Here is a 25920-nt window from a genome sequence, read left to right on the forward strand (position 1 = left end):
TTGTGATAATTATAATTAACTGTTAAAATGTGGTTGTTATGGTTTTGTTATTTTATTGTTAGGAGACCCAGTTTGGAATAGTGGTTAAGGCAAGAAACTGGGATACCATGACTTTCAGGCATGCTTTGGGCCTGAATCCAGTTGGGTGACCTTGAGCCAATCACTTTCTCTCAGCCCTAGGATGGAGGCAAGGGCAAACCACTTCCAAAATCTTGCCAAGAAAAATGCAAGGACTTATCTAGGCAATCGCCAGGAGCCAGTATTGACTCAAAGGTATTCCCCCCCCCACCCTCTCCCCCACACACCCTGTTAAAAAATATTGTTAGCCAGAATCATGGAAGCTAGATAGACAGCCATATAAATTATTTAAATAATTAAATAAACATTTTAAAAACATTTTAAAAGTTTTAAAAAGTAATCTTTTCAAAAGTAAAACATATTACACAAACAAATTACACATACAGGTGTGCCAATTTCAAGATCAGCAATTCTGTAACACTAGAGTACAGTAGAGATGGAACTATTACAAGCACAGCAGCTTACCAAACAATAGAATTAAATTTGACAATTCCACATAACTCTGATTATATTTGATCCAAAAGAACTTCCAATGAAACGAATCACAAAGGAGCAATCAGCTTGAGACAAACTGGCCAAGAATGTTAGAAAGAAGACATTGCATCATTTGTAGCTTATGATGGCATACAGAGTGCCCTAGCGTTGTTTTTTTCTGCTGGGGCCCATAACACTGTCTTCATCATATGCCTAACCCATGACTGAAATAAGATTAATATATCCTTAACTGTACATTGATGAGAGATTTTCATCCTTGTTCCAACACTATCCATAGTAATCTCAAGGTCTATTGATGGCTGGGGAATTCTGTGAATTGAAGTCCACAAATCTTAAAGTTGTCAAGTTGGGCGATACCTCTGGTCTATACTGTAATATCTATTAGAGGTTGTCCCCCGTTACCTTATAGTAAGATACATAATTCATAATTGTGGTTTTGGGGAGGCTACAGTGGTACTTTTTTCAGATATCCTAACAACATTGCACCACATACCAATAAAAAGCTGCATGGATTTTTGCAGGTTGCCTTAACAGAAAGTCAAAGGAGAGAATGGAGTGCAACTTCTAGTTCTGAAGATTCTAATTACAAAATCCCAAAATGGAACCAGCATTTTTCTGGCTAACCCAACAGTATGTAGTCAATATTCATATCACACAAAATAATTTCTCTTGGCTCAACATCTCTGTGATAACAGAAGCCTGATAACTTTAAATGTTTGCCCTGAGCTGTTCTGACTATACCTCAGAAAGATTATAAGCACTCCATAAATACCCTAGATTAATACTGATCCCAACAGCAAATCCACTTACAGAGACTTTAAGAATACGGTGGTTCTCAAAGCTGTAACTTACTGCTTTCTTCCAAGAAAGAACTGCTTTCTTGAAAAATCAGAAGAAACAAATTAATGAAAACATGACAAATAATACATATTGTGTCTGGTATTGGTAAGGATACAAATTGGAAAAGGTACATTGATAAGAAAAGGTCTAAAATATGACAGTAGGCACATCTATATAATTCATTCTCTGGCTTTATACACAAAACAAACATACATAGAATTAAGGTTTTTAAAATCAAACTTCTAATTGTGAAAGGAGGACCTCTCCTTCCTAAAAGCAGCATACATTACTCTAAACTACTTATAGATTAAAGGAATTGTTTCCCACTCTTCTTACAGGTTCAACCATTTATTGCATCACTTTATATATAATGGTTTGTTATTAAACAGGTTTTAGCCTTGGTATGATTTAAATCAACTAGCATGTTGATTTCTAGCATGTAAAAAAAATTAATGTCTTACTAAAATGAACAGTGTAGCCAACAACAAGGAGAAAAATCACAAGAGGCCAACAATACAATGTTTGGTGGACAAGAAACGAACAAACATATACCTCACTTATACATATCTTTATACTGGACAGGTAACAAACATTTAAGCCCACTTCTTGGGACTTCACACTGAGTAACTAGTAGTACATTAACAAGTACAGGAATATAGTTCCTACTTCAATATAACATATCTTTCCTAGATGGAAATCATCCCTGCATATAAGCAGTTGATTATATTTTTCCAAGTTCATACTTTGTAAATATTATCTCTATGCATTTGCAATTGCAAAACTCTGCAATACAGATGCAAATGCTGCATACAGACAGCAACTCAGATTTTTTAAAATAAAAACCCACATGCAGCAGAAATATAGTAAAGTTTCTAATGTTGGTCAAGAGTTATGATCAGCATTTACATTGTAAGACAATACTGATATCTGAATACATTTTAATACATCTGTATTAGGTGTACAATCTGAACAAAAAGTTTTTTAAATGATGCAGACTAGCATTCATCATTTTAAGAGTCATTCCCCCTTTCCTATGGAAGGGAATGCCTGTTTTAATCCATTGTAAAAACTTCAGTTTAACTGCTAACTAATAGACATCTATCAATGAACACTTTTTGAACAATTTACTTAAATCCATTAGCTAAACAGTCCCCAAAGAGAAATATTGTTTTTGTTAACTATATCACAACAATTAATTATAAAGTTTAAGAAGACATACTGCTCATCTCAAAAAACTTTTACATTGATGGAGGATAGGGAAACAGACAGACATAACAACGGTAACAAAATCCAAGGAACAAAGTACCTGAACATTTTGTGCCATGAATTAGTAAATAGGTTTTCCGTATCTACTTAAAGACATGTGCTAGTTTCAATTTCAATCGTTTGTAAAAGAATCAAAGACGTTGTTCTGCTTTTGAAATAGCCTTACGGTAAGCAGTAATATAGCTAAACGCCTTTCCATCTGCAGCAAGCATTGCATTATGGAAGCTTAAAGCCATCTGGAAATAGACCCAAGGATTGAGAGCAAACTGGTTCCTGATGATCAACAAGTTTAGATGTGAAGGAGTCACAGTTCAGAAGGGCTGGGCCACCTGTCAATGTTTACTGACTCCCATTCGTTAGGAACTAACTCCACCTCCAAAGTCTCCAAACGCCACTCACCACACTGCCTTGCACTAGAAGACCAAGTCTTTCTCCAGGGCTAGCAGGCACAAAACAGCATCATCCTTCACACCCTTTCCCCAACGTCTCTTCTTGAAGCCTTCTCGGTCCCTTAAGCAGTAGCACAGTTCTGTCCACAGGCAACCTGCGGGGCTCAAAACCCTCTCCCAGAAATAAGCTCTTTCTTTGGAATGGGGGGGGGGGAAGAAATTAGGAATACATTTCCTCGAAGGAGACAACTTCGTTTGCCAGCCAGCCGAGGGAGGTTGCCACATAACATCTCAGCTCTCTCTCTCTTTTTTAAATTCGCCTTTGCACACTTGGCCCACAAGAGAAGATGCGAACTAGGAAGAGCATCAATCAAAGAAAGAAACCAGCGGGGAATGGAGAGGATGGAGGAAAAAACTCATCTTTGTCTGAGATCATCCATAACCTCATAACTACCCAGCAAAGATCCCTCCCCCAAGGGCAGGGAAAGCGTCGGCCACCAGCCTCGTGGCTAATGCTTCGTGGTCACCTGGACTGCTTTAAAGCGTTACGTGTGCCCCCCTCCGCACGTCGATTAAGACGCTCCCCGTCCCCCGTTTCCTTACTTTTCATGCTGGGCGATTTCTTGCCCCTTCCCCGGCGGTGCGGATAGGGCACCCGGCTGCAGAAGCAGCAGCCTGCAAGTGGCCAGGTGCCGCCGGTGCTCCTCCTGGAGCCGGGCGTTCTCGTGGCACAGCTTGGCCACTTGCTGCTCGAGCTCGTCTATCCGGAGCTTTTGCTTCTCCAGCAGCTCCTGCTGCGTCTCGATGATCTTGTTGAGTTCCTTGAGATACTCCGCTGCCTTGCTCGGGTTCTCCGCCGGCGCCTCCATGGCCCGGGCCAGCCCTGCTAGCCGCCACGCACCTCAGCGGACGAAGGCAGTCTGGCCACAGTTCGGGGGAACTCAGCTCGACCGCGGCTGCTTTCGAAAGTCGGTGACCCCAACGCCGGTCCGGCTGCTTCCCCTCCCCACGCTGCCTCCCCAATTGGAAGTCTGGTTCTCGGCTAGGGAGAGCCAACCGAGCTATTCCTACCCCGGGCCGCCATTGCCCACTGGCTCTCTTGACTGCTTTTGACCGGGCGGGCGTGTGGTTCCTTCACCGAGGCGTCCCGCGACTCTGGCGCGCAGGTTTCTTTTCCGCCAGCCTTTCTCTTCAACGAGCCCAGGGAAAAGTCTCCCCGGCTAGCTTCGCAACCGGTTCCCTCACCTCAACCGCCTCTCGCGTTGACTCCTCCCGCTTCCTTTCTTGTTTCTTTCCCCCCCCCCTTGTGCTCACGCAGGCGCTTTGCCCCCCCCCCCCGCGGCTTCTGTTACTGATCTTGTAAAACCACAACAGTCCCTGGGTTCCGCATGTCGACAACGCGCAAGGACCCGCGCAGAGTTTGCAAAGTGTCCGCTCCGTACCCGGGCTCGGGGGAGGGAGGCGAGAAGAGTTGGTGCTGAGCAGCTGCGTAGTTGATAGTTTAAGCCGCTGTGGTTTGTTGCTGTTTCCGCGGCGTCCTCTTGGCCGCTGCTAGCCGGTCGGTCAGGCAAGCCATAGCATTTCGGTCCCCGGTCTCCCACACGCCATAAATCCCAGCCCCACCGGGAAGCAGAGGCGGAGGAACATAGGCGGGTGACGGCAGGCTGCAGGACCGCTGCGAAGGCGGGAGGCCGGCCAGGGAGTGACCAGCACGTGGAAGCAAGCGAGCGGCCCCCCGTACCTCAGCGCGGCTTCCCTTTTGGGAGGGAACCGACGCGGAGCACCGCTAAACACCGTTGCCGGCATTGAAGATGAGAATCTCGGCTGCTGAAAAGGACGCCGCCTTCCTCCTCTTTTTTTTTTTTTTTTCTCCCACCCAGTTGCAAAGAAGGAATAGCGAGGGACGGTCGAGAGCCGGGACGCTCCGAGAGATGAGGAGACGGTAAGATGGCCCGCGGGGCGAAGAACGAAGTCCTTGCGGCTCTCTTTTTAAAAAGGTGGGTTGCGCCTCCTTTGGCTTGCAGCCTCCAACCGCCTGCCCCGTCACAAATCCGTCCAGCGGCAGGAATTTAGACCCTCAGTTGCCTTCTCCATATCGGCGGCGTTTGTGGCAACCTCGCAGAGCACCTCCCTTTTAGTTCTCTGAAACGCTTAAAACGCCCCCCCCCCACACACACATACAACGTTTAATTTGCTCCAGGATTTCATAAGAGAATATTGCATTTCTAGGGAAAGAGGATGGAGGAGCTCGAAGACAGAAAGTAGAGCCCGGCTGGAACTGCCCCAACCTCTCTCAGCTTCTCCTCCCCCCTCCTTGGGGAAAAGAGGGCAGACGAGGCTGTTCCGAAGAGCGAGGGGCAGGAGTCCGCTCCTGCCAAGAGCCGGAGCTGTTTGCAAACATCGCCAGCCGGGCGCTCCAAGCGGCAGCTTTCTAGCCATATGCCAGCGGTCACACTTCCTCCTCCAGCTGGCGACTGCGAGCGCCGAAGAGGCTGCCTGCCTCTTCTCGGGCACCAGAAGAGCGAGCGGCGTCCTCCCTCCAGGGGGCCTCCGCGCGAGTGGGGGCGTGGAGCCTATTGGAAGTGATCCGCGGCGCCTGACCAAAGCTGATGGAAAGAAGGCGCCCAGAGAAATAAGGAAACCTGTAAGTTGGGGAAATGGTGGGCGGGAAGGGAAATGGGATTTGCCTTTTTTCTCGGAACTCTTCCCAATCGCGTTTCTCCATTTTCCTTACCTCTGTATATTCTAAAATGCGTCTGGATACTCAAAATACTGCAGTAGCGTTTGCTGCTTCACTAGTTACACTGGCCCCCGGTTTCCAAAGTCAAATCTAGGCTGAGGTTTTTCCTAATACTTGATCTAGAAGGCAGCTTGAGCGGAAGAAGGTTATTCAGAAAAGGAAAAAAAAAAAAACTTGAGGCTTTTGAATAAAGGAGTTCACAAGAGTTAAAGGTTTTCCTCTTCCTCTTTCTGCAGCCTCCAAGGTAAACTCGTAGTAGAGCTGCTCTGAAACAAATGGGCTGCAAAAATGCATTCAGTGTATCTGTGGTTAATGACTCTTCAAATTAGCTTTCCTAGGCCAAGAAAACTGCAGGACTTGTTGGAGAATCGGACAGCGATTGAACAGAGGGAAAAAAATACTAATAGGCCAGAAAGGTATATCATCATCATCATCATTTAAAATGTACTGTAAACAAAATTTACAGAACTTGATCGTCTAATTTTAACATTGTTGTAATTATTGTTTTCAAAAAGCAGGAATAAATCTTAGAAGTTTAAACAAGTGAATCTTACTAAAAACAAATATTATTGAGATCTTGACAGAGCTATGTATCCAGCTTAACAGCTAAACAAATAGGTCTAAAATATTAAAATGATTAACAGCTAAACAAATAGGTCTAAAATATTAAAATGATTAACAGCTAAACAAATAGGTCTAAAATATTAAAATGATTAACAGCTAAACAAATAGGTCTAAAATATTAAAATGATTCCAATATTAAAATGAACCCAAGAGTATTTTATTCTTCATCAGACTACATGAAAACGGGAGGGGGAAATAGAGAAGGAATATCTACAGTAGCAAATATTAAAACTGTCCTATCTGCATTTATTTATACTCTTAAGAATGGAATATGGGAAACTTTATAGATAGAATCTCTCGTCTTCCAGTTGCACATAGGACTTTGAAATGCAAACAGTGATAAATGACCCATGCTAGTCAAAGTACCTAATTTAAATGTTTACCTTCTCCCACATTTCTATTTTAAGGCTATGAATGAATACAGACACAGTGGATACAATATTGTTCAGCTTTCCTCAACTATCTGCTTCCTTTACTGTCCAGCCTGATTAGGAGTTCTAGAGAACACTGTAAAGATTATTTCAAGATATTTTCTTTTCCTTAATATAGATTTCCTTACTTACTATATTTGTATATGGGTGGCTACTTTGTGTAGCTCAGGTGTGCCATGCAGATTTGGCCAATTTCATATTTCTGCCCAAAGACCCTTTTTGTCCTTGAAATCCATAACAAACCAACATACATGCTGCCTGTTGCATGTATCCCTTAAAAAAGTAATTATACAGGAGATATATGCTTCTTTCTTAATTAAATCAGCTTCAGAAGAAATCCAGAAGATATTCTCACTTTATTGGATTCTTAGTAAGAAATGAGTATCTTATAGGTGATGCATAAATTTTAAATCACTAAAAATATATAGTGATTGAACCAACTTTTAAAAAAAAGCTTTTGCAGGTATTCCTCATTTACCACTGTCTTGTTTATAGATTGTTTGCATTTATGACAGTGATGAATAAGTAACTCACATTTATGAGTTTCACAGGTCTGTAAAGCAAAATAAAGCTAAAGATTATGAGCACAATTGTGGTTTCACTTAGCAGCTGCTTCACTTAATGACCAAATAGGTGGTCCCAACTGTCACTAAATGAGGATTATTTGTATTACCATGCTTCCTCACCCTCTTTTTTACTTCTCTTTCTTTAAATCCAGAGAGGCAGATATGTAGAAATAAATGCAGCTATATGTATTTTCTAATGTGTATTGTGCTTTTATTATTGTATAAACTTTTGGAACTAAAAGTTCCACTCATTCTTATAATCATGTATACCTATCCAAATCAGAGTTGAGTTTTAGAAGAATCAAAGGACCTTTTCTGTCATGCACCTTGTTCTATGATGGCTTTGAAGAAGTAAAGTTTTCATATATATTTTATACTTCCCAACAAGGTTTGATCAGTCTGTCAAAATTTAGCTAGTTACATTTTGGCCTTTTTCTTGCACCACCTGATATTTTTCCAATTGAGTGTCATTGCTTTACCCAGTTCAAATGGAATAATCTGTTTCTTTGATAACTACAGCTCATATCTTCAAAGTCTACATTCTGGTACTTTTTTCAAGACGTATAATTTGAAAGCTTCCTGAGAAACCTTTCTTCTTCCATGTCCTCCTCTAGAAGGATCTCATGTATGCTTATCTTTCATATACATCTGTTTATATAAATATTCTAATACTATAGTATTTCTCTACATCATGGTATTACACCATCATGGGCAGTATCTACTAGTAACAGTCTACTAGCATTAACATACTGATTCATGTTTAATTAATCATGTTATATATCTTAATGGGGGCGCAATGGCTCAGCAGTTAAAGATGCTGAGCTTGTCAGCTGGAAAGCTGACAGTCCAGGTTTGAGACCCAAGCATTGTGCGATGGGTGAGCTCCCGTCTTGTTCAGCCTCCTGCCCACCAGCAGATTGAAAGCATGCACATGCAAGTAGATAAATAGGTATCACTTTGGTGGGAAGGTAACAGCATTCCATGTACCTTGGTGTGTAGTCAGGCTGGCCACCAGACAATGCTGCTCCCCTCAGCTAAGAAATGGAAATGACCACTGCCCCATAGAGTCAGACATGACTGGACAGGGGAAACTTTTACCTTTTTCTTTATATATGTTAAATTCTAACAGAGAGATCTCTAGGAGTTTCCTTTTGTAGATTTTGTAGTGTGATGTTTGATTAATTCTGGTTCATAAATATGTATAGTGTAATTTTACATTAGTGTAATAAAATGATTTGGAGGTCTTTATGCCTGTCTGAAAGATAATTTATAATTCTAGGAAATAGATATTGATGAAACAATATCTTGTTGCAAAACTGTTACTTTTTGGCAAGTCTCCTATGCTTTTTACAACCTTGTAAGAAACTGGTTGCAGATTCAAATACATCATCTCTGTTGTTCAGTATTAAGAAAATTCATTACCCGATACATGTTAAGAGCTTTCTTTTACAACTGCCTCCCTTTTTTTCTTCCTGAAAATATAAATAATTGCATTTATAATTGTGTATACTGCATATGTGCACGCACACACCCATATAATAATATATATTTTATTATCCAAGTGCAGACATTTTCTTTTTGCTACCACAAAACTCCTTTCTTAAAAATTATACTTTCTGCAAAGCAGACGGGGAAAAGATATTTTGAATATTGGCTTGAAGATTGGCTAAGAATGCTCATTACTCTGCTGGATGCCGCTGCACCCTGTCTGAAGTGCTTAGAGAGAGAAATCAAAATTCTTCCCAGGAAGTTTAAATAATCTCACTTTGTTGCATCAGATGAATTAAAAAAGCTTGCCAACCAGGAAGCGGAGAAAGCATATTTATGGCATCAATACCATGTTCAGCTTTTGTACATCCAAAGCCAATTGCTAGTTCTTTTTGAATAAGAGTGACAGTGAACTGACTTTGCCTAGTTGTACCAACATGGAATTTTTAGTTGAAGCTTGCCTTAAAAAAAAAAAAATTAAAATGTTGTATCCGATTACTTTTAGAAAGATACATCTTACTAGACCTTCTGGTTCTCTGAAAATGCAAAGATTAATTCTTGAATAAAATAGTTGCTTACAAATATTCATCATGGTAGTTTCCCTTTATATTATGAGAATAGCGTCAAAGAAAGCATTAAAGATATTCCTGCCTAACAACCCCCCCTCCGCGCTCTCTCACACACAAAGTGAAAATCTGTTGCCCATTGTGTTTATTGTAAGACATGATCTGAGAGAACTAAGAATTCTCCTGCACAACTTTTTGATTCTTTGAAGGAATACTATATACTTTGAAACCATAAATGTTTTCAGCTCGACCACTCCAAACATCCATCTAGCTTGCAATCTCTAAACCCCTCTTAGGTAGAGCAAATCATGAAAGCAACTGAAGGCTAAAAGTATTTTTTATTGAGATTAGTTATACTGTAATAACAGAATCTTGAAAATCTGACTTGTGCTGTTATCTCCTCCATTTTGGTGAATTAGGAAGGTATCTGCCTGACTTGTTTTATGAACATTATCTGGTCATTCTGAACTTTTTTTAAAAAAAATGCTTCATTCCCCCATTCTCCTGGCCTAGGTTTTGCATCTCTCCATCAAGATCATCTTCCTTAATTTCTATGCTATTCTGGATGTTGCTAGACTTTCATAATTAAAGATTGGAAGTTTTTCTCATTATTTGTGAAAACATACACCTTGCCCCCAAACCAAAATGCCACATTTTAATTTTATGGAATATTTTTCTTAACAAGCAGATAGTTTTCATCTGGACATTATCAACAATAATAATGACAACTGCTGATTGACCCCAATCTTTTAGTGATACAGTTGTGCCTTTTGTTTTTGTTTTTCTAAAAAAAACTTCAGGAGAGTGGCTTGTATGATTTAATTGATATTGTGTGAAGAGTTACTTTGAAACCATTATCAACTATTTCCTTAGAATTGATGCCTAATAATTCCATTAGAAAATCTGTAGTTCTAATATGATGGTATGAGGAAAAAGTCATTGCTGCCATATTTTTTTAAATGTCATATTTAATGTTTATCTTCCATGATACAAACAATATGTTTTTTACGGGAAATACAATTTCATCTGCTTGATTATACCAATTGCTCTTTTTTATACTTTTAATATAGTTTAGTATAATAAATTAATTGAAAGTTGTAGAAGATTATCTGTAAACTGTATGGAGAATTGTCAATCCCAAGTTATAGATGGCTGCACTATAGTCTTACAATATATTCAGTGTTACATTTTATTCCATTGGTGCATCAAAGTTCTACTTTGAACGTTCCCAGTGGCAGAAATGAGACAGATTATTTTCTTTCTCAGTTTTTGCTCTTAAAGCTTCCAGCAAGAGTTCCCAGAAGAGTTGAACAGGTTTCAGCAGGGGAATGGAGGGAGAGATGAGGAAAAAATGAACACAAATTGATTGCCAATGAAAATGCTGTTAGGTTAGAAGGTGGATACAATCCATAATGTCATGCTTATTGTTTTATTTTTAGCACTTCTCTAAACTTAGCTTCATACAACACTAGGAGATATGATTTCTTAATATAGCCCAGTATTATGTGAATCCAGGCATTCCAATTTGTAAATCATGGTTTTTAGCTTAGCATAGAATGTGCAATCTGTATCACTCAAGTGGTTATACCTAGTTAAACAAGCAGCAGTCAAGCACAACATACAGCACAGTCTAATATTTGTAATATTTAGTTTAATTTTTTTACAAATATCAATTTATTGCAGAGTTTAAAGAAAAAATAAGTAGAAGGCAGAGTCCATATATCAGTCAATTAAACTGCTCCAAACGAAAGAGCCACTTATTTATTTATTTATTTATGAGACTTATATACCGCTTTAAGTGCAAGCACTCTCTAAGCGGTGTACACCAGTAAGCAATGTATATATATATTTACATTGCCCCCAACGATCTGGGTCCTCATTTTACCTACCCCAGAAGGATGGAAGGCTGAGTCAACCTTGAGCCGGTGAGATTTGAACCGCTGACCTGCTGAACACAGTCAGCTAAAGTGGCCTGCAGTAGTGCACTCTAACTGTTGTGCCACCTCGGCCCAAGAGCTGATGTGGGAAGTACTTTTCCAGAAGAAAATTACAGGTGGACTTCGCTCACTGACAATGAGAACAAGAGAGTAAGAAGATACAGCGTTCGAACTCAAACTGCCCTAGAGCCAAATAAATATGCTGAAAAAAAGACAATGCCAGTTTATTGAATAACAGAGGTGATGCAATTGCTATTTACAGGAGAAAAAGGAAGAAAGTGGAAAATTATGGCCTTCGCCAGCTCTTACTGCTACCATCAGAATGAAAAGAAAAAGAAAATACGGGTCGTGCCTTCCAAAAGACAATTGCGGATCTTTCAAAGGTCATTTGTAACAAACTGCTCTTGTCTATGATTCCATCATAGATGAGGACACTAGCCTTGCTGGGCCCAGGAAGAGGTATCCCTCTACCTGATGTGGGACCATTAAGGGTTAGGGTTTAGACACTAGTGTCTTCTCTCCAATCCTCCCTTTTTTTGGGATGGTTATTGAGCAGATAGTCAGACTGCAATTATCGAGAATTCTGGGAAAGCATATTATCTAGACCCATTTTTAGTTAGGTTTCAGTATGGAGACAACCTTGGCAATGCTTGTTAATGACCTGTGGTGGACTTGGATAGGCTGGTACATCTACCCTTGCATCCCTTGATGTCTCAACCATAATATACTTCTACACCAGCTCCAGGGCTGGAAACTGAGGGCGCCTTCTCTTCCTTCACAGTCAGTTCCTGTCAGTGTTGGGAATGGGAGATCACTACCTAGCCCACTTGTTTTCAGGATGCCCAGGCCTCAGTGCTCTCTCTCCCCTCCTCTTCATCAATTACATGAAATTACTAGGTGAGGTCATTTGCCAATTTGGGACCTGATATCATCAGTATGCTGCTGTTATTCAATTATATATTTTAACTCAGGCTGACTATTGAGGTTCTGTCCCAATGTCTGAATGGGGGGGGGGATAACTATGTTTCAGTCTTGCCAAATGGCTGGTGGCTGTGGGACTTAATAGGTGCAAGATTTTAGTAATAGCAATAACACTTACAATTATATACCAATCCATTGTACTTTACAGCAAGGCTTTCAACCAGTGGTACGGGTACCACCTGTGGTACATTGGCACCTGGCAGGTGGTACGTGACCATCCTAGAAAAGTGGTAGGGGGGAGGGGAATGAGCTGAACCAGTGGCAGCACCACACAAGCCTGAGCGAGAGATGGCTGGAGCTGCAGGGCTGTCAGGGTTCAGCGGAATCACCAGGATTAGCACTTCTCCAGGGCTGTCAGTGCTTAGTGGAAGCATCAGGATCAACACCAGGCTTCAGTTGGAAAGCAGCACTGATCCTGGCATGTCTGCTGAGCCCTGAAGAAGCGCCGATCAGCTGGAATGTTGCAGCATCTCCAGGTTCTTACGATTTACATTCAGATGCTTGGTAACTGATTCATATTTATGATGGTCACAGTGTCTGAGGGTCATGTGAAGTAACCAAAACCTGCAACTACCCAGCAGATGGGGAATAAAAACCAAACATCCCTCACCACACCCCCGCTGCCAATCCTCAACAGAAATGCTCACAACAATGAAAACCTCGGACAGGAGGAAGAATGCCGCTGGGTAGACAGGCAGGTGTCTTGCTCGGCTGTGGCTTGGGATGCACTTTTTTCAGTTCTATTGTAACTTCGAACAGTCACTAAGCGAAATGTAAGTTGAGGACTACCTATACTTCATCAGTTTTTTCCTCTTTTTTTGGTCAAGTTTTTGACACCTTGCTAGGCGACTGGTGGTACTCGGATACTGCCATATCCTAAAAGTGGTACAATGGATGAAAAGGTTGAAAAGCCCTGCTTTACAGCACCTTCTAAGTGGTTTTACAGTCAGCTATTGTCTTCAACAATCTGGGTCCTCATTTTACCGACCTTAGAAACATGGAAGGCTGAGTCAACCTTCAGCTGGTTTGGATTGAACTCCTGGCAGTGAGCAGAGTTTCCCTGCAATATTGTATTCTAGCCATTGCGCTCCACGGCTCTTGATTTTTCATCTTTGCCTTAAGATTGCCTTAAAAGTAGTAGAAAAATTATTATACAGTATAATACTAGAATCTTTAATATCAATAGAAAATAAAGAGTGAAATCAAATGATATTTTTAATTTATGACATGAAAAGTTAATGGGAAAATATCAATGCATGGATGGAAAATCCTTAAATAAAGAAATACTATAAACAGAATTTCAAACAGTTCCAAAGAAGTGGAGGGAGGATTGGAAAAACAACAATAGAAGAGGCTTATGTGATTTTGTAAAAATGTTAAAATCAGAAAGGACACATTAAGAGGTGGAATGAAGAGACTTTAGAAAGAGTACAGAGAAGAGCAACAAAGATGATTAGAGGACTGGAGGCTAAAGCATATAAGGAACGGCTGCTAGAATTGGGTATGTCTAGTTTAATGAAGAGAAGGACGAGGGGGGACATGATAGCAGTATTCCAATATCTCAGGGGCTGCCATAAAGAAGAGGGAGTCAAGCTATTTTCCAAAGCACCTAAGAGCAGGACAAGAAGCAACGGATGGAAGCTAATCAAGGAGAGAAGCAACCTAGAACTAAGGAGAAACTTCCTGACAGTTAGAACAATTAACCAGTGGAACAGCCTGCCTCCAGAAGCGGTGAATGCTCCAACACTGGAAGTTTTCAAGATGAAACTAGACAACCATTTGTCCGAAATGGTATAGGGTTTCCTGCCTGAGCAGGGGGTTGGACTTGATAACCTCCAAGGTCTCTTCCATCATCATCATCATCAAGAACAGGTCACAATGCAAAATGTATGCATTTTGATTTGTAGAAATGTTACCAAAAAAGCTAACACTCAAATGTGACAAATTCTAAGGTTTCTGGAGAATGTTAACAACAAAAAGGGGTTTTAAAATATTTTCTTCAAAATAAAAGGAAGATACAAGAATCAGTATACCAGCTTCTCAGTGAAAGATCATAGAATTCTAAGTGATCACAAGCTGAATATGAGTCAGCAGTGTGACAGGGCTGATAAAGTGACAAATTTAGGCTGCGCTAATATAAAGATATTTTCTAATTCATGACAAGTAATGCATTTTGCATCAATCAGAAAAGTATTATGACCTGTTCTGGATGTCAGAATGACTCAGGGAAACTCAAAACAACTGCAAGTGCAAAAAAGTGCAATGGAGATGGATCAAAAGACTAGAAAATAAATCTGATAAAGATTGAGAGAGTAGAATATGTGCAGCTTTGGGAAAATATGATTGTGGGGAGAATATCATAGTGCTTTCCAAATATCCAAAGGAATGTCCTACAGAAGATGGTCAATGTAACTTTGTTATCTTCCCAACATTCAGGACATGGAGTCATGCCTAGGTAAGTTACAAGAAGGCGTGTTTTGAGGGGGAATTACCTCATGGTAAAAGTAGTTCCATCATTAAACCAATTATCATAGGCAGTTACAGGCTCCCCTTCACTGGGACTGTTCAGGCAGCAGCAGAACAGCCATTGGAAATGTTTTAATTTTCATTCAAGCACTGGGCAGGGATTGGACTCAGTGACCTAAATGGACCATTGAATAAATACTAGAAGACTTAATTCAGGGCTTGCAATCACACCCAGTGACCATTAAGGTGTCATGGAGATCTAAATGGTTGCTTGTTTGATCTCTTCTCCTTTCTTCAAATTACTTTAATTGGAGTAATATTTTGGTGAAATTTCTTTATGAGGTTTGAAGATTCTTAATTGTAATTATTGTCAAAACAAAAGCAGGTGAAAAATGTAGGATAAAGTGGGATACAATTTTGGGTTATAATATATAGGTTGAATAATGGAAAAATATGTGACTGAAAGAATTGAAATTTACATTACGTTATAATTTTAAATAGAATTCTTATATACTCTTGATATATGTTATCAGAGAAATTGTCTTCAGTGCATAAAGGCACTTCAAACTTGTTGGTAATGTGAATAAGAACGAACATTTTATCATGCTTGGTGGACATGCAAAGCTAGAATTATTGTATGTAAAAAGATGGAAAGTTTTGGCACTATCCACCATGGAGGAATGGTGGGCAAAGATGATGAGATCAGATGGGATAGCTAAATTGACTTCTTTGATCAGAGAAAAGACAATATCTCATTTATTGCTGATTGGAAAGTACTTATAAACTTTTTGTGTGAAACAAAAAAAGGCATAATTTATAATTGTGAAGATTAAATAGAGTATATTATAAGAAAAAAAGGGCTATGTTGTAACAACAGAGAAAGGTACATTTATAATTGTATTTATAACTGTTGTAAAGGTCAGAATCTATTTTGTATCTTTTTTCTCTTTTTTCTTTGTCGTTTAACTTCTTTTTGATATCCTTTTTTACTTTTTTGTTATATTAATTTGCCTTAATTTTTAATCTTTTTTTGAAAGTCTTTAATAAAATTACAAATACAAAAAAGATCTCTGCCTAAAAAAGCAAAAGAGTTTGTTAAATAAAAAGTTCATGTGCAGCAAGCTGCTGCATGCCTCCTTTCTCTTGAGATAGGCAGAAGAGACAGAAATGTTATCTTCTCCATCCTTCAATGGAACTGCAGATAATGTGAAAAAGAATGAGGGTATTTCATTAATGTTACTGTGAACTGCATCAATGTTTATAAGATTCCTATTTTTCCTAATGGTATGAAAAGCGGAGAAAAAGTAGTGGAAAATATGTGCTCTTCTCTTCACACCAAATCCATACACACACACACACACACCAAACTTGGATTATAATTTAGTTTATCATAACTGGAATCGATTAAAATAACTATGTATCCGTTTTAGCACAGCCAGTGGATAAAATGTTTGATTGGGAGCAGGGAGATCAGAAAGTAGCTGAGTAGCTTTGTTAGTCACATTCTCTCTTAGTACTAGTCTGGGAAGTAAAACAAAGAAACAATTTATTCAGGACAAGCATGATAGATTATGGTTCAAAACCTTCAATGAAGAAGCCTTAATTGTGCAGTGGATTGATTCAGGCTAGTGATAATACAAGTTTAAATAATTATTTGAAAGTATTTCCAGCTTCCTGTTAGATATCTTTGTATCTAAGCCTTGAACAAGGGTAGATAATGTTTGTTATAACAAAACCAAGCTCCAGGAACTTAATTATAAATTTCTGAACTTGCCTTTCATAGTATTTGAATTCTACCCTGTTTTTGTTGGGGCAGGTAAATAATTATTATATTAGGGAGGTTTTGTTGTTGTTTTTTGCTTTGCCCATTGTGTATTCATGGACTTAAATTTAACAGCTGAGATATGGATATGATAAGCGATATGCTGTACCAAATATTACACTGCAGATTGCTTTTGTATAAAAAGCTAACCAGTATAAAAATCTCACCATGGTATTTGATTCTCTTTCTCCTTAATATTCACTTCCCCTCATACCTCTAAAGCAGACATGTCAAACTCGCGACATCACATGATGTATTGGGACAGTTTTGCCATTGCCGGCAATGGGCTGGGCGTGGCTTCCGCATGACACGTCCAGCCCACAGGCCAGCAGTTTGACATCCCTGTTCTAAAATAAAAAACCATTGGACATACTGCATCATCCCTCATTCTTTTTGTGCTTCCTGTTTGTTTGACAGGAAGTGATCTGATTATGCCCTGTTACCTTAAAAATATTTGATTTCTCTATCAATATCTGTAAATGGGTCTCACTTCATAGAATTTTGAGAAAGCTTCATGTGAACCAGAAAATAGCTCAGTCATTTAAATCTAATAAAGTGTCACATGGTAGTGTACTAAATTGTAATCAAAGATTATGCATTAAGGAAATTTGATGCAATATATATCTAGCATAATGGACTGGGATTTAATTATATGAATCTGTTAAAAATAACATTGCTATTATGGCTAGTTTTTTCTAGTATGTCAAGGAAAAAAAATCCTCTGCTATATAAGAAGCTACTCAAACAGAAAATAGAATGAAAATTAGTTCTTCAATAAGAAATGAAATTAGGTATTAATGTCCCAACAAAAGGACAGAAAGCATATGGTTAAGTACCTAGACAAGGCAATGTAATTATTACAGTTAAATTCCATTTTAAAAATATAAAAATCTTATTTGTGGAATTCTTTTCACTGTTAAGAAACTCCACATGCTTAAATTTTTGAAGTGATATCTTCAAGATAAATTCTCAGTTTATTTATACCATGGATTCTTTAGCATGGTCATGGTATTGACATGATAGGAAATATTGTTCCCAGAGACAAGATGGAAAAAATATTTGTTCATGAGAAGTACAAATTAATTTTTTGCACCTGGTAATATGAAATGATTTATGCTTATATAAGAGTTCCTTGACCTTTATTCCAACAAATCTCTCACAATCTGGAATGGATGTTTATGGTAATCTTATGCTGCTGCCTCTGGCTTCTAGCACCATTTAGTTACTTCAGGGACTATTTCCCTCGGGTCAGATTGCCTCCTCTTAAATGTCTTCTGGTGCTGTCTACTTAAAATATCAATGTCTGCTTTGCTACATAATGCTTCTTGCTTCCCTTTGACAGCTTTCAGATTTTCTACCAACAAGGTTTTCACTTCAGAGTTTTATTCCCTTCTTAACCTATTGCCAGTTGTCCATTTTTAAACACTGACAGTTTGAAATCTCTCCCCATAGCAACCACAGTTAAAGCTGTTGCCACAGACCTAAGTCCGATATCGGTAAAAAAAAAATTAAAAAGGCAAACATTTTGATTATTTCACTACATTATAGCCTGGGACAGATTATACAGAAAATATTGTGAAATGTAAAGTACCAGCTATAAATATTGTATTCTTTCAGAGTTCTGGTTTTGATTCACTGTAATGATCTGAATTTCACATTATAAAGGAAATTCCTGTTTGTTTAAGCTATTTAATTAGTCCCATTGGAATTCATTACATAGCCTCACCAAAATAAATTAATTCAGATGGAAACATTGATAGGGGTAAAAAGGGAGTGAAATTTTAACTTGAGGCATGATAACATAAACAAGTCAGGCTGATATATCATACGTGCACACTCATATAAATTACAGGCATTCCTTGACTTTAGTTCACAGATGCAGATTGAATAAAAGGCTGATTCAGAGCAAATTCAGAGTATGGATGAAACACACAGTTTCAAGCTACCCAGCGATTAATACTGGAAACTCAGAAATGGTCTATAATTTGTTAAACCAGATAGATTAAAATTTGTAGGCCAGAAGCATGTGGAGATTTCATAAACAAAAGTTTCCAAACCTTGATTTTAAGACAAAAAGTGCCTATTATTTTTTCTGGATAAAATTAGGTGGCATTGATAGGCAATATCAGTTATCTCTAAATTGAGAAATAGATAAACATTCTTCACTCAAACTATTGTGATTGGATCCTAGAATGTGCTGATCTTCAAATGTAAATCTTCTTCAGGAAAAGGACTGCACTGAAGCAAAACTGAAGCGTCCCTGAAGATTGCAAACAAGGAGCAGAACAGCTGTGTTCTTTGCTTAGCTTGTGGAAAGTGGTTTATGCTCACAAGCAGATGCTGTTTCCTTCAAGGTTAAAGCATATTTTATCTATGTTGCGTCCATCAACATTTTCAGTGGAGGTTTAATAGCAATAGTAATAGCACTTAGACTTACAGTATATACCATTTCATAGTGCTTTACAATTTCTTTACAAAGTCGGCATATTGCCTCCAACAATCTGGGTTTTCATTTTACTGATCTCGGAAGGATGGAAAGCTCAGTCAACCTTGAGCCCATCAAGATTGAATCCCTAGCAGTGGGCAGAGTTCCCTGCAATACTGCATTCTAACCGCTGAGCCACCACAGCTCTTTAAAAAGGCAAGATGGTAGCTAAAGAGCATAACTCAGTCCCACATCTTCTGTAATGTGTCAGTCTTATATAAAAAGGGGCTTCAGTCACACCACTCAATGATTGTCTTGCCTTTTTTGACACAAGCTTCTAGGTTGAATTCAGTGGTTGAATTCAGATACAAGGTTGAAATATGTCGAAACAATGTGATTGGTTTGAGTTTGGCTTTGAACCCAGTCAAATGTAGCTATTTTGGTTTGTAAACCATAATTTATGGTGATGGCAGGTAATCTGTAGCCCTATCACACACACCACACACACACACACACACACACACACACCACCAGTTTCTGGTCCACCAATGCCTATCTAGATTTTGATGCTGAAACCCATGAATACAGTTTTATGTTGCTTTATTTTTTAATTAAAAAGTGTAAAATAAATGCATTAGGTCTGAAGCTAAGGTAGAAGGGTAAAGAACGTGAACATTTTCACACTCAACATTTTTTTTTTAATTGGGAGCTGCTCAGAGTTTGCTATAGGATTGGCAACAATATAAATATTTTAAATAAATAAAGTACTGTACTCTGGGCACATCCCTGTGTCCTAGGAGGAGGAAGAGGAAGAAAAAAAATAAAATGCTGATCCTACCTTATAGCCTATTGTGATGTGTGAACCTTGCCAATTTTACTCTAGTTAACAAGCTATCAAAATGTAGCATATTGCAACATATAAATCTAGTAGCCATCATGCTTAGACTAAAGTTATTGAATTCACTATTTCACCATTCAGTAATTGAATTCTCACTTGAAAACCTACTGTGTCTCTTGAAAATAAAAGTTTCCTGGATACAGGTAGTGCTTGACTTACAGCCATTCATTTAGTGACCATTTGAAGTTGCAACAGCACTTCAAAGAAAGTGATTTAAGATGGGTTTTCACACCATTGCAGCATCGCCATAGTCATATGCTCAAAATTTGGATGCTTGGTTTAACTGACAGTTGCACAGTCCCTGGGATCACGTGATCACCATTTGTAACCTTCCCAGCTGGCTTCAAAAGAGCAAAGCTAATGTAGGAAGTCAGATTTGCTTAATAACTACACAATTCAGTTAACAACTGCAGTGATTCGCTTAACAACTATGGTAAAAAAAGGTTGTAAAATGGGGAAAAACTCACTTAACAACTAACTTGCTTAGCAATTGTAATTTTGGGTTCAGTTGTCCTAAATCAAGGACGACTGTAGTTTCAATAGATGCTCAAGTACCGACAGGTTAAACAGTAACTTTACACTCATTAAACAGCTATAATTATTTTTAAAGAAATAATTTTTTACTAAATGTTATGATACCATAGTTTTTCGATTGTATTTGAAACTATTTTAGTACTACATGGGTTTTTAAAAAACTGCTTAGTACTCTATGGTAGGAGAACACAAGTTCTGACATTACCAATGTAACTAACTGCTCTTTTGTAGGTGAATAATGATAGCAATAATATCAGTTATATTTGCATTGTCTTAGCCATGTATGAAAATAATATCTAAAAGTTAATATCCTTGTGATTTTTTAGAAAAGGTGGTCAGTAATTTCCTGCAGTAGCTCTTTCCTGACATGATGGGGAGGTTGATTTACCATAAGCATCAACTTCCCTCTTGGGCTTGAGATTAGGTCTTCCAAATGCAACACAGAGATAGCAGTTTGGCAGCCTTGAATTTCCTCCCTTAGCAAGCTTTTTTTTCCTTCATTTTTTAATTTAGGAAATAACATAAAGAAAAGGAATGGAAAAGTGCACTGATTAAATGCCTTCTCTTGCCTTTTCTTATTGGACAGCTGTTAAGCACAACTGGCTGGCAGTGGTTTCTTAGTTTTTTGAGGATGGTAATAGTTTGTACTGCCTTAGAACTGAGAGGATATCATGGTAGCGTAGAAGATAGGAGATAATATAAGAAAGGCGTATTGTCAAGGTGCACCAGTCTGGTTTTCATTTTAAAACATGATATTGCAGCAAAAACAAATGCTTACCCTTGGATTCAAGAAATCCATCCTACATTGCCTACATGAAGTAGGCAAACAATACACTAGTAATATTTGAAGATGAGATCACACCATGCTTTTCAGTAGATGCCCACGATTCCCTTTTAGACAATACTGTGAATCATTCTGTTGTTCAGTATTCACCAACTACATTTTTTATATGCCGAATACCCACTTGGGATGCAGAAGGATAAAATAAAAGCAGTTGTTTCAGTATATATTGTCAGATATAAAGGACACGTGGCATCAATGTGACTATGTTACCCAAGAAGAATTTCTTTCCAACAAAGAAAATTATACTGGATTGCTAGGTGCAGTGCTACTTTAAAATCCAATTAACGTTGGCATTACTGAATTGATTAAACTATATCAATTAATTGGAAGCCAGACAAATATATAGACACAGTCTGGCTTAGTGGTTAAGGAGCTGGACTAAAAACCAAAGATTATTAGTTCTAGGTCTTCCTTAGGCCCACAAATCAGTTGGGCGACTTTGGGCCAGTCTCTCTCTCCCAGTCCAGCCCATTTTATAGGGAAGATAGGAGGATAGGTGGGAGGATCATTTGGCATGCCATATATTGTAAAATTAGATGACCCAGCTCATACTCTGGCTTTTCCAAGAGTGGTCATGCAAATTAACCCAATAAATAGATCCATGTCTTTGGCTCCAAGCTGAAAGATATTAAGAGGGTTACTTGCAATGTTTAGAATAGTGTACGGCATAAAATTTGAGAATGGGGATGGGAAAGGAAAGTGATTTCAGTCAGAATTCAAATCAACATGAGAAAACATGAATTCAATATCAATTTACTGAATCGAAGATTTGGTTCTGGCCTTTGGCACCTATGTCTGGAATTCAATGGTGAAAAAAGCAAGGTTCTACATTTAGGCAAGAAAAACCAAATGCACAAGTACAGCATAGGTGGCACCATGCTCAATAATAGTAACTGTGAGAGGGACCTCGGAGTCCTAGTAGACAATCACCTAAATATGAGCCAGCAGTGTGCTGCAGCTGCCAAAAAGGCCAACATAGTGCTAGGCTGCATTAACAGAGGGATAGAATCAAGATCAAGTGAAGTGTTAATACCACTCTTACAATGCCTTGGTAAGGCCACACTTGGAATACTGCATCCAGTTTTGGTCACCACGATGTAAAAAAGATGTTGAGACTCTAGAAAGAGTACAGAGAAGAGCAACAAAGATGATTAGGGGACTGGAGGCTAAAACATATAAGGAACGGTTGCGAGAATTGGGTATGTCTAGTTTAACGAAGAGAAGGACAAGGGGGGACATGATAGCAGTATTCCAATATCTCAGGGGCTGCCATAAAGAAGAGGGACTTAAGCTATTTTCCAAAGCACCTGAAGGCAGGACAAGAAGCAACGGGTGGAAACTAATCAAGGAGAGAAGCAACCTAGAACTAAGGAGAAACTTCCTGACAGTGAGAACAATTAATCAGTGGAACAGCCTGCCTCCAGAAGCAGTAAATGCTCCAACACTGGAAGTTTTTAAGAAGAGACTGGACAGCCATTTGTCTGAAATGGTGTAGGGTTTCCTGCCTGAGCAGGGGGTTGGACTAGATGACTTCCAAGGTCCCTTCCAACTTTACTACTATTACATTACAAATATTTTTACAGTTAATTATCCTGTCTCTTACTTTAAGATGTAAGACCAATATTAGCCTGCCCATAAATTTCCTGGTGATTTCCCCCTTAGATTTGTAAATATCTGCAGGAAAATAAAAAATGAAAAATGAAAAGCAAGCAATAAAACATATTCAATCTACACTGGTCTGTCCTTTTATCAAATATTAGAGAAAACTGGGCTTCATTTGGCATCCTGGCCAGGCAGAATTCTTTTTTCCTCTCACCTCTTATATGTAAGAAGAGGATCCAGAATAACAGAATGCTATGTACAGATTTTCTGTTATTGCATTTATATGCAGAGTTCCTGTTAATGCATTTCTGAAGAAATTTAATTTATCTGTAAAAGTGCCAAAAAGCAATCAAAACGATGAGGGGCATGCAGAAATGCAGCTTTGTGAAGGGACAACGGAGGTGGGTTTATGTGATTATGGTTAGGCTAGAAGAAAAAGAGAGTATGGCTCTGTATGGCATTTGCTCATAATAAAAGTAGAAGAGGATTATTCCACTTAACTTCTGGATGTCCCATTAGCCATGATGAGAAACCATGCTGGGTCTAATTTCCTTTCCTAGCATATTTAATAATTTGTTTGAAAATAATGAGATTAAGAGATGGGAAACTGAGCAACATAAAACTATGTGACAAATTACAATGCAACTGATTAAATGGATGTGGTAAGGAAAGCTTTTTCATTTTTACTGTGGACGATAAAGAATATTTCATATTCTTCATATAAAGAAGAAAATAGTATTTGCTTATCTTCAAAAAGAAAACTCATGTTTGGAAGGCTGCTGTAATGGAAAGCTTTTAGACTTTATTCCATCTTGAACAAGTATGATTTGCTGACATAATCAATAAATAGTGTTTTAATTTTAATCTTACTAATATATGGTGCAAACTAACTCTATTTTAAAAAAATAATTCTTGACAAGTGTTTAACATTATTCATATGCCCTCAGTAGCTTTTGTTTACTGTATTATGACTCTTTCATTTTGTATAAAGAGTGAAGTACTTAAAACTCCTAATGTTTTATGCAAACTTCTAAAACAGCAGATTTTGCAATTCATGAAAATGCTTCTTTCCCCGTGACTGTAACTGGATCCAATTCAGTTCTGCACCTGAATAGAACTGCAATGACAGCAGAAGAGATTGCTGTATTGTTTAGTTTAATATAATGTACATTTCTCTCTCTCTAAAACTGGTTTTATAAAACAAGACTGAATAATTGATATATGTTTTGTGCCTAAAAAGAAGCTCATAAAAAAATCTGCTAGTGCCACAAGATACATTTCAACTTTTGGGGACTAATATAGATATATTCAAATGGTACACATGTTCAGAAATAAACGTCATTTGTATTTAGAATGAATACAGATAGTCCTCAACTTACAACCACAATTGAGCCAAAACTTATGTTGCTAAGTGAGAAATTTGTTAAGTGAATTTTACCCCATTTTACGACTTATCTTGCTACATTTGTTTAGTGAATCACTGCAGCTGTTAAATTAACAACATAGTGGTTAAATGAATCTGGTTTCTCCATTGACTTTGCTTATAAGAAGATGATCACATGATCCTGAAACATACAACAGTCATAAATGTGAGTCAGTTTCCAAGCATCTGAATTTTGATCATTACACCATGGGGATGGTGTAATAACTGTAAGTGTGAAAGATGGTCATGAGTCACTTTTTTCAGTCATGTTGTAACTTCAAACAGTCATTAAATGAACTGTTGTACGTCAAGGACAGTCTGTATATGGTAAATTATATGCCACTAACTATAGAATATAGTTTGTATAAGAACTTTAAACAAAAGTATAAAATGGAAAATGAAACTCAGCATTTACCTGCTCATAGAAGTGCCATACATAGAATAACTTAATCAGTGCAATATCCTGATTCAAAATTCAGCATAGTCTTAATTTAATGTGCAAGCTCAGACCATTAACTGTGACTAAAAATTGGTGTCAAAGCTACATGTGTTTTCTGGACTCTAGGGAATTGTTGTCTAATTGACTCCCTTGAGCCTCCAGTTATAGATAAGAAAAGAAGTGGTCAAAAAATGAATGTCTTCACTCCATTTTCACTCTCTCCCATATCCTTCAATGGGATGATATTAGGATAGCAAAGAATTGCACTAGAAAAGCAACAAAGCTTGATTAAGATATTTAAAATCATACATATGAATTGGAGTGCCATCTAGAAAGAGCTTAAAACAACCTGCTGTATGATAAAGTGTCTGAAGTAATAATAGCTTAAATTGGCTTTGTTCCATTTGAAGAAAATATGAACAACTATTGTGAGGTGATATGAAAAGAAAATGCTATAAGATTCCCATTATGTCCCTGGAATGTTGCATTCTTGTTGTCATACCTGACAAGATTTATATTTCAATTTAGTAGCTGAATCACCAGTGTTAAATGCTGGTGTGAAGGAATATGATGTAGAGTACAAAAATGTCAGTATTAATACACCATGGTGACTATGAAACTACTCAAGAAAGAGCTATTAGAACTGAAAAAATATTCCCATGCTTCCTTTCAAAACAGGTATGGATAAAAGATACTGTAAATCTTCTAAATCTAATGCAAAATGAAAATTTAATCAATTAACTCTTGGCAGAGTTAAATGATTGCTCAAGTTTAAACAAACATATAGCAATAACAACAGCACGTAGAAATACTGCTCCATAGTGTTTTATAGCACTCTGTGGGCAATTTACAATGTCAGTATATTGTCCCCAATATACTGACATTGTAAAATGAATTGGCTCTTCATTTTACAGAACTTGGAAGGCTGGATGCCTGAGTCAACCTTGAGCCAGTCAGGATCGTATATCCAGGCTGTGGGCAGAGTCAGCCTGCAATACTGCATTCAAACCATTGTGCAATCAGGGCTCACAAACAAACAAACTTATCCATGTTCTCCAAAATCCAT

The 25920-nt window shown here is 38.2% G+C and overlaps 1 protein-coding gene across 8 annotated transcripts in view; it reads left to right on the forward strand.

Annotated features, from left to right (window-relative positions):
- Positions 1 to 4411: 4411 nt before the first annotated feature.
- The window catches only part of LOC120317577, a 142943-nt gene continuing 121434 nt past the window's right edge, over positions 4412 to 25920 (forward strand). For 4 of the 8 annotated variants that reach the window (XM_039364260.1, XM_039364258.1, XM_039364262.1 and 1 more), the window contains exons 1-2: positions 4412 to 5010; positions 5298 to 5712. In XM_039364260.1, the coding sequence (XP_039220194.1) occupies positions 4880 to 5010; positions 5298 to 5712 (546 nt within the window). In that variant the 5' untranslated portion in view covers positions 4412 to 4879. The other 4 variants (XR_005559272.1, XR_005559270.1, XR_005559271.1 and 1 more) reach the window with 4 other exon arrangements.

Source organism: Crotalus tigris, unplaced genomic scaffold (genome assembly GCF_016545835.1).
Source record: "Crotalus tigris isolate CLP2741 ecotype Arizona unplaced genomic scaffold, ASM1654583v1 scf7180000019699.406680, whole genome shotgun sequence".
NCBI classification, from domain to species: Eukaryota; Metazoa; Chordata; class Lepidosauria; order Squamata; family Viperidae; genus Crotalus; species Crotalus tigris.